The sequence below is a fragment of the Apium graveolens genome, chromosome 3, assembly GCF_009905375.1.
Source record: "Apium graveolens cultivar Ventura chromosome 3, ASM990537v1, whole genome shotgun sequence".
Taxonomy (NCBI): domain Eukaryota; kingdom Viridiplantae; phylum Streptophyta; class Magnoliopsida; order Apiales; family Apiaceae; genus Apium; species Apium graveolens.
In genome coordinates this window covers 274,692,835-274,702,680 of record NC_133649.1, presented here as the reverse complement: position 1 = coordinate 274,702,680, position 9,846 = coordinate 274,692,835, and the positions used below count along the sequence as shown (strand labels likewise).

At 33.0% G+C, this 9,846-nt stretch overlaps 2 protein-coding genes across 3 annotated transcripts; one reads left to right on the top strand and one right to left on the bottom strand.

Moving 5' to 3' along the window:
- The first annotated feature begins 1,470 nt into the window (after positions 1–1,470).
- Positions 1,471–2,469, top strand: LOC141713353 (uncharacterized). The gene has a single exon (XM_074516722.1). The coding sequence runs from the start codon at positions 1,570–1,572 to the stop codon at positions 2,248–2,250; it is 681 nt and encodes a 226-aa protein (XP_074372823.1). The 5' UTR covers positions 1,471–1,569; the 3' UTR covers positions 2,251–2,469.
- A 191-nt stretch (positions 2,470–2,660) lies between these two features.
- Positions 2,661–9,551, bottom strand: LOC141713352 (THO complex subunit 3). 2 transcript variants are annotated; one of them, XM_074516720.1, is made up of 11 exons: positions 9,396–9,551; positions 9,175–9,270; positions 8,779–8,908; positions 6,195–6,286; positions 5,502–5,570; positions 5,106–5,163; positions 4,888–4,987; positions 3,636–3,722; positions 3,409–3,487; positions 3,028–3,190; positions 2,661–2,916 (listed from the first exon to the last, which is right to left on the bottom strand). In XM_074516720.1, the coding sequence occupies exons 1-11, from the start codon at positions 9,456–9,458 to the stop codon at positions 2,882–2,884; spliced, it is 972 nt and encodes a 323-aa protein (XP_074372821.1). In that variant the 5' UTR covers positions 9,459–9,551; the 3' UTR covers positions 2,661–2,881. The 2 variants fall into 2 exon arrangements, with proteins under 2 accessions (XP_074372821.1, XP_074372822.1); XM_074516721.1 differs by having other exon boundaries at positions 3,028–3,160.
- Positions 9,552–9,846: the final 295 nt, after the last annotated feature.

Sequence of the window (9,846 nt, the reverse complement as noted above, 5' to 3'; positions counted from 1 at the left end):
TATTTACGGACTTACTGAGATAATAAAGAAGAAGAATGTATGAGATGATTAGTACTGCGCGTAAAAAATGATGATGATGTATACAATTATTCATATTGATGTATATAGCCTGTAACAAAGAAAGAAGACGAAGATAATGATTATTAAGGAAAATAATAATGATTTTTGAATTTGAATTACCGAAGACATGATTTGTGGATCTGTAATTGATTGGGTATAAAAACAAATCTATTTTAATAATATGTTTGATCTTTCTAATATTGAAAAATGAATTTTTAATAATTATGAATACCATTTAAGATATGGATATACATGAATATTTGCATATTTGTATATGAATTAGTTGATTTATGAAAATGGGTCGACCTAGTGGTCAAATTTAAAAAATATGGGTCAAAATATTTACAAAAATGCCATTATTAGTATAAATTTTTGGGTTTTTTCACTAGTGCTTATTAAGATATAATAAATTAACAATTATTTTTTTAATTCTAGTATAGGTTGAGTTGCAAGCAAGTCGAAGTTCTGAAAAAACCCCAAATCAATTATGTATTTTTTGAAAAGTCTTGATACAAAACAGGAAAAATACGAATGCAAAATCCATATATTTTTAAATTCAAAAAAATGAGACTACAATAAATAAAAATATATATTATAAGTGAAAATTGTGAATTAAAGTAAAATAGGATTCATTTTTAAAAAATTGACTTGCATATTTCGAAAAGGTTCTATTATTTTAAAGAGTGCTAGGTATCCCAATTTTTTTACCAAATGACGTGGTTGACACGTGGCTGATTTTGGTTTATAGGCCCATATAAATGCACGCGGGGTTTCATATTATTATTAGGAATATTGACTATTCATATGACACATCAGATTTGTAGAAATTTTTGGGGAAAAAAATTGATGCACCTAGCATTTTCCTATTTTAAAATTTGGCTTTATAAACTTTTGTACATCTTTTGAAAACATATTTCAAGAGTAAGTATTTTATCCATAAGTTACACGATCTTATCTTAATGACAAACTTGTAAACTGAAAATAAATAAAATAAATAAATATAATGTATGTTCACCCCTCTGCTTCAATTTAATATAAATTGAATTAATCCCTCAAAAAAAATATTAGTTGAATAACAGTAAAATCGAATAAAATGCCGTTAGGAAACAATATCAAAATATTTTCATACGTGACCATGCATATTGTTTAAAAAGAGAAACAATCAATTAAAAGATAAAGTATATTTGTATATAAAATTTTTATTTTTAAAAAAAATATATAAATATTGAAATAAATATAAATAAAAAATCCATATTAAAATACAAATCATAGGAGAAAAAAACCCTTATTATGTGGGGGCGATCATGAATACAGGACTCAGAAAATTGTGACCGTAGCAAAAGCCCAGCCCAGCAAATCCAGAGAATATATAGCCGTTAAGTTTCAGGCGTTACACGACTCTGCAACTATATATATTATAAGCTAATATACAACCTGAAATCAACATTTCGATCAAATCAATCTTGCTAATCTTGTTAAAACAACACAGTCTGTTTAAAACAACCATCCATGGCAGACAACAAAAATGCACACCATGTAGTCGAAATCCCCGTCGACGAAGAGCACCGACACAAAATTCTCTCTGCCATGACCACTATTTCCGCGATACAAAATCATCCACTAATGGAAATCTCTAATAGCCCTGGCCATCTCTTACTTCTCAAGCTATGGCAAACAGAAGAAGATTTATATAGCCGAAAATTAGCTAAGATCGAATCACGCCTCGACTCCATCCGATCAGAAATATTCCAATTATGCTGTTTCTTCTTTTTATTTCACGGATTTTTCTTAACAATTTTATCTGCACCTGTCGCATATACTAACAATGTTAAGGATCATGTCCATGTTTGTCACAGATGGTGGGTCCCGTCTTTGTTATCACTGTCTACTTCACTTGCTTTGATTTTGTTGGTTCAGGTGAAACTGTGCAGGTACTGGAAAGTGTGGAAGCAGCTACAAGGAGAGCGAACCGATAATCGGAGCTTAACGAGGTGTATTCAAGAGCTCAGGATGAAAGGGGCAAGTTTTGATTTGTCTAAAGAGCCCGTAAATGCAAAGAGAATGAAGAGTTCCAGTGTGGAGATCAAGTGGAAGCCAATGACTTGGTGTTCTCAGAGTTTGATAACTATCTGCCTACTCTGCTTGACTGCCTTGTTGTTTCCTGCTTCCAGATTCATTCTCTGCGTTTGAGCCAAGAACAGATCCAGATTTTTAATCAGTGCTGCATCATTTCTACCAGTTTTTTTCGACAACATGAAGATTTGGTGGATGAAGCTTTCCTAACTCAGGGTCTTCTTTCCTCCAAAGCTATGGAAATTACACCAGATTCATTGATTTGTTCATAACACAAACTGTAGATACATTACTAAAACAATATCAACATGAAGTGATAATAATATATTTTTTTTAGATCAGTATTCCATTTTAGTATACACTATGACAGTATGACTATATATACAGTAAGTGCATTCCTTTTAACTTTTTTTTGTTTGCTAATTAAATAAACAAATACATTACATTTTGCACCCCTTTTACGCTTCCTCATCAATATTGAGCCTATTACATGCTTTCTCATCAACATTCTAAAATCTCAAACGGTGTGAATGAAATAATGAATTTATAATAAACTGTCTGACATAAACATTGTTTAAATTATACATTGTTGCTCAGAAAATTTTGTTAGACTTCCACACTGTTGCTCAGAAAACCCAGCATTTCAGTGTTCTGTGTTGCTAATGTCTACAGGGTTTTGCTCCATACACCTTGGTATTCCCACCAGAATTATTTCTTCCATAGTTTGCTCTTAGCCAAATTTATAAAGCTATGCACCCTCAAAGCCGTATATGCGAAATACACCTGTAAACAAAGTAAAAAGGAAATGACAGATGAGATGCATGTGCATTATGAAACATGAAGAAAAGAAAATAAATATAATGATAGCAGAGAGCAGAGGAGAAGCTGCAACACCTTCATCAGCCTGATATTTGTTTTTGTCGTCTCCGGCATAAGCCAACAAATTGTGCTTTGGATTCCATTCCACGCTGTTCATTGCAGCTCGACATGGAATCTGGTGAACTGATCGTCCAGTACTAACAACTGACTGTTGCAGAAGAGAATACTTTATAGATGCCTTTGACACAAGTGACATGCCAGAAGTATAATTAAGCTCTAATAACAAATTTATTAAAACTTGTAGATAATTTCCAAGGTGAACAAGGAATTGCAGAAGAGAATACTTTATAGATGCCTTTGACACAAGTGACATGCCAGAAGTATAATTAAGCTCTAATAACAAATTTATTAAAACTTGTAGATAATTTCCAAGGTGAACAAGGAACCAATACATACTATGTCAATGAACAAGTCTTCACTCGCCAAAGCAATATATTCTCCTGTGTGATTGAAACTTATTGTCCTGACCGGCCATCTGAGAGCATGTAACACGATTATTTTCTAGCAGATAACAATGCGACCAAAGACCAATAGATATTCTTTTGATCAATACCATTATTATAACATTACACAACTAAATATTAAATCTATAAATACGAGCAAAAAACCAGTAGATGACTCACTCAAGTTTGGTGAATGTTTTCACACACAGCATCTCTGAGATATCCCAGAGACTAACCAAAGAGTCAGCACTTCCAACAGCAAAGTACCTGGCAGAATAGAAATATTATACAGGTAGGTATTATCAAATTACCTATTTCAAGCAACAGCTTTATGGACAATAAAATCTATTTATTTTATCAGAGCATATTGAGTTCCATTTCAAGCAACAGCTTTTAAAAACTTAAACAAGACAGAAATAAATGAAAGTGAAAGTTACAACACAAGAAAAAACAAAAGATGGTATGCACATCTCAACATATGCAGACTACACAAATATTGGCATCCCTGTGTCAAGGTTCTATCTAAAACAATTTGTCTACAAACTGGAACTAGTGTCCGGACATATACAAAATTATTTAGTTTAGCATTTACTAAAAGTTTAAGATGGAGCAACCAAGCAAGAGAATAGGCACTGCCAACATGGACTAACACGGAGGCTAATGGTTTTAGTACTGTGTTGCTCTAGAGGAATTCAAAACCAACTGCAGTCTGCAGGTGCAAATACATAAATACTATTTTCTTTTTAGTAGCATTACTGAAAGTTTAGAGATAAAGCAAGCAAGCAAGAGAATAGGCATCGATCATATACACTAACATGGAGGCTTATGTTTTCAATTGTGTTGCTTTTAAAGAATTAACACCCAACTGCAGATGCAAATAGAATATCACATTCATGTGCGAAACTGACGAGGAACTACTGATGTATAAAAGAGATGATCATGCATCCATAAAAACAGCAATTTTTAAAGAAAGCCTCTTAGTTCTTAAAATCACATTTTTTCTAAAAAAACAAGTTTCATATAGATACACCACTGAACAATAAAGCATAGTGGGTTGATAGCAAGAACTTATGACATCAAAGATACTATGACATTAAACTTGAGGACATTCTGTCACCTTATATTACTATCAGTTGAAATAAATGCCTTGAGTGGAATTAAAAAAAAACACAAATGAACTTTATATACGGACTGGAGGGAGTATGTCTATTTAACCACCAGCTGTAGCTGCCACATGTTGCAAGCCATGCACAAGATACGCTCTGTGCACCTTACACAATGCAAGTATTACTCTAGAGCCAATTACTACATCTTCAGGACTCCGAGGGGATTCTAAATTAAATTTAACACTTAACACTGTACTTCAGGAAAAGCCACATTTGAATTAGTTATTCAACAGATGATGAGATTTTGAAATATTTAGGAACTAAACCTTCCCAAAGGATCAATTGCAATGCAATAACAACCAGCTGTGTGAGCCATTAAGGTGTCAACAGCTCGCAGAGATGGATAATCTAGAACCTCCACAGTGCCTGACAGAACAATTTCGATAGAAGTATGAAGCCTTTTAGCCAGGTAGGTGCTGAAGAATCAGATTTAAGTAGCAACAATTAAGTAATCAAAATGACTGATCATTTTTGTATGTCTCACCATTTCCAGTTGTTAAGAAAAACATATCTCCTGTCATATTCCATGCAATCTCATTTACCTGCAAAGGAAATTCAAAAACATGGCACTCTAAATATGAGGAAAGAAACATCAAAGTAAGAGATAATTCTGGCACAATAGATAGGATTTTAGTCCATGCAAGAATACTGGCTTCCTCTACATATGTTGCATTCCTTTGAAGTCAAACACAAGATCAGATGGGAGACTTGGATGTACAGAAGCATTAAGAATTCCACCTAGGATCTGAATTACTAAACTATTCTACACTTACAATGGATGTATTCACCAGATTATCCACTTACTAAATTTTCAACTTGCAAACAGGATAAGGTAACAGCTACTAAGAATTCAAAACCATCAACCCAAACAAGAAAGTACCTCATAGTTAAACTTGCGCTTGTGAAGGGGCTTGAATTTCCGAACATCCAGTATTGTTAGTTCATCATCCTATAACATAAAAGTACATTCTGTTTTACAAAGGAGGATCACAGCTATTTACCTTATAATTTTTTAAAAGGTAGCATCAAGGTACAGATGTCCAGGATCACCACTTAAACATAAAAATTTAGGAGAACATACATATACTACTATATTAAAGCCGAACTCATGATACCATAGACTCAACAGGCTTACTTGGCAGTTGGTATCAATGGATTTTGTAAATTAGGCTTATTAAAATCTAATATAAACATGCTTTTTAAAACACAAACCCAATACAAAGTGATAACATAAATTTACGATGCGCAATTCTAACTTTAAATAGTATATATCTAAGTCCAGTTTAGGTTTATTAATATGCAATTAAGATAATATTATTATGCACAATAAAATTATATTAAAATAACATTATCATAATATCATATTTTAAATAATATAATTATACTCAAAACATAAGTTATTGATATATATATAAATAAATATATATATATAACTAAAAATATTAAAATAAGCCTGTGCATCGCACAGGTTGTTAGCTAGTACATCAAATAAAGGAAGCCTCAGTTTAAATATTAATTTTTTTTTTAAAAAAAAACTACACCAAACATATGAAGAACTTTTAAATTTTTATACCCTGTTTCCAACAGCTACATGTGTCCCATCAGGTTTGTAGGTGATGTTAATGTTCTCTCCACTAAGTTCTGCTAGCTGGGAGCATTTTCCACCTGTAGAATTTACAAACATTACAGAGTATGCCCTAAGACCTAACAATAGGATTGGTATAAATAGAAAGAAAGTAGAAACCATCAAAAAGAGGTTGCTTAAGGGAGGGAACATAGATAGAAGAGTCATTAGTCATGTTACTTAAATTTCAATCTTCTATCTTACTTGTATGATGAATGTAGTATTTGCTTTATTTTACTTTGGTCCCTTTTTCTTTATGTTCTTTTTGATAATACCCCCACAAACACTTTCCTTTGTCAAGGCTTGAATGCTCAACTCCCCTAAGAGCATCCCCAAATCGAGTTACTTGACTGCCTGCCAAGCTGGAAGTTGCTTGGTAATTGCTCACCCGTTGGAGCAACCAAGTTGCCATCGCCCTATGTTGCGCTCACTGCAAACTGCTTGCTTCATTACAATTATGTTTTATTTTTATATTTCATCACTCAAGGTTCTTATTTTGTTACCGTTTTATTGCTGGTGTTGTATGTTAGTAATAACGTAAATAAATTCAGATTTTGTTTTTTAAATAGTTATATATTTCTATAGATACTCACCAATATTACTTATCCCCTACATCATTTTATATAAAATGGATTCCCGTAATTCTCAAAATTCTCGCAATACCAATAGTCAAAATTCAAACAAATTATTCTCAATTTAATTCAAGTTCTCCACATCCAAAACAATAGATTTTCTCCATTTGGCCAAAATTTTAAAATTATTTACTAGTCCTCAATATCGAAAATTTCAATACTCTCAATATAATCAAAATTTTCCAAATCATTCAATGCCCTCATTTCCTTATTAAACAAATTTTAGTTCTCAACATTATCCCATGTCTTTGTCTATGTCCTTGTCTGGATCTGAAACTCAACCTACAAATTGTGTTGAAAATATCATTATACAAGATGATGAAGAGCGGAGCCTCATATCATCAAAATGTATTATGACTCATAATACATTATGATGAAGAGCCAAGTCAAAACGGTAAACTTACATGGAGCAAAGAAGTAACTAAACTTGTGATAAGTGGATGTCTAAATACCAAACGCGATGAAAAATGATTAAACTTACGCAAAATTTTGGGACTAAATTGGAGATTTTTTCAACATCAAACACACTGGTGAAAAGCAAAAAAATGGAAAGCAACGCAAAGACCATCGGAACAAGATAAATTAAAAAGTTTCTCATTTCAACGAGTGCAACACAACAAGCACATAACAATGGTTGGTCCAACGGGAAAATTCTGAAAGATGTGCATCCAATGGAAACAACTCAAATTTTTCACTAGTGGATTGTTGGAGCCAAAATGGAATACAATGCATCAACCAGAAGGAAGTAAAAGAACAAAGGTTTTGGAGTCAGGAACTTATACTTCAGAATCTAATGTAGACACTAGTGATAATGAAGAAATTGAGGTGAGACCTACAGGTCAAAAAGCAGCAAGGCAATTAAGCGAAAGGCAAAGACTAAATCACAAGGAAAGAATGAGTCAGAACTCACAATTTTAGAGACTAATAAACGGAAAGCATTTGCATTGGAGAAATTGGTGTAAGAAGAATGAGGTCGACACAAGGAAAAAGTCGCCGGAGAACATAATTGATTGACAAAATACTGAATTATCTAGTCATGGACATTGGACACATCATATATGACACCAGAGTAAAAAAAAAGATAACCAAAATTTTGTACTTATATAAAGACTAATTTTCTTAACACACAAATTGCTATATATTTTTCATCATCATCTCATTATTATGTATGATAACATTTATGTAACAGTTTAAATTTAATGTAACGGATTTATATTAATATTTTCATTACAACGATATATTTTATTATTATATACTGTAATTTTTATTAATGAATAAATTTGGAACATATCGGATGTTTAAAAAAGTAATATATTAAATAATGGCATATACAGTAAATTAATGGTAGATTGGTGGCAACTTGTAAATTGCGTAGCATTGGAGTAGTTTAATTATACAATTTGCCAAAAATGATGTGGATGAGAGAAATTAAACAACAATATTTTAGGGTGATTTGTCAAAATTTGGCAACTTTGGAGATGGCATTAGAGTTCCTCTTAAAGGGGGTGAGTATGGTACAGACCAGACAAGAGCTTTGGTCCCATCTGTCCCCTACTCTTTTCTTTTTTCCAACTACATATGGTTTTTCTATTTTTTAATTCTTAGGAAGCTACAACATAATTTTGGTGTGGTTTAGGGCCTTTAGGATCGAGGTAATTTTTTAGGCTAAATTTCTAGAATATTTTATAGGGTAATTTTTTAGTTTGATCACAAATGTATTTAGGGGCTTAAGGATGTGAAGGATTAATCACATTAGATTTATTATGAGGTAACTTTCACCGGACATTTAAATTTGGTAAAACCTACCAACTAATCCAAGGATATAATGATGGCACCAAATTTCTCAACAAAAAGACAAATAGTAGCAATAGCAGAATTGCAAAGAAGATGGAATAACATACTACGAGCATCCCATAGACGAACGGTCTTGTCACCGGAAGCAGTAGCAATTAAATCAGAATGCTTGGGATCCCAGCATAACTGATCAACACTATCAGTATGTCCCTTGAGCTCCATATCTTTAACCTTACCCTGAGTAAAAACACACATCACAACTTGGCATTTAAGCAACGAATACAAGTAATAAAACATTTACAATGGAAAAATGAGTGAGAGAGAGGGGGAGGGAGGGAGGGAGGGAGAGAGAGAGACGAGAGAGATAGGGGGAGCGAGAGGGAGAGAGAGAGGGGGAGAGAGAGGGACGGGGAGACGGAGAGGAGGGAGGGAGAGAGACGGAGATGAGGGAGGGGGAGAGAGAGAGAGAGAGAGAGAGAGAGAGAGAGAGAGAGAGAGATCACATGTCCGTGTGGTTCAATGTGCCAAATGCGGGCAGTTTGATCAACAGAACCGGAAGCAAGTTTAGTGCCAATGCAATTCCAAGCAACGGAATGTACCTAATTCATTTGCAAATAAACCAAATCAAAGATAAATAGGCCTGGGGTTTTGCAAGGGGGTTTAGCTTAATTAGGGTACTACTATATACATGTATGTATAGGAGGCAGGTAGGAGAGTAGAGAACCTTCTTCTTGTGACCTTGGAACTCTCGGATGTGGAGGCTCTTGAAGGGTATCGATTCCTCCATCACTACTTTGCTGCTGCTTTTCTTTTTCTTGTAATTGTCTTCTGCAATTTTGCGATACAATTCGAGTTTACTCCATTTTCCCCCATTTCATACTCTCTTTTTTCAATTTTGCCCCTATGTTGTTTTTTTTTTATTTAAAGTTGGCCCTCTCAAAATGTTAATTAAATATATAAGTGCTCGTTTGATAAATATTAAATAACTTATCATTTAAATTAAATAAATAATTTACAAGCGCTAAATTAATAAATGTTTATATATTATACTAGTATATAAGTTATTTTTATCATAATATACTGTAAATTATAATTTTATTAGGTTATTTGTGGTATTCGAACCTTATACTCATTGAATATTAATTTTTAAAATTATATCTAACGGTTCTCATCAA

What these genes read in the sequence shown, in the direction of transcription:
- LOC141713353 (XM_074516722.1), top strand. Translation starts at nt 1,570, where the DNA reads ATGGCAGACAACAAAAATGCACACCATGTAGTCGAAATCCCCGTCGAC.
- LOC141713352 (XM_074516720.1), bottom strand. Translation starts at nt 9,458, where the DNA reads ATGGAGGAATCGATACCCTTCAAGAGCCTCCACATCCGAGAGTTCCAA. An exon ending in TCCAAGGTCACAAGAAGAAG is followed by an intron (nt 9,271 to 9,395) that starts GTTCTCTACTCT and finishes CAAATGAATTAG; the next exon opens with GTACATTCCGTTGCTTGGAA. An exon ending in ATGTAGCTGTTGGAAACAGG is followed by an intron (nt 5,571 to 6,194) that starts GTATAAAAATTT and finishes TTTATGTTATAG; the next exon opens with GATGATGAACTAACAATACT.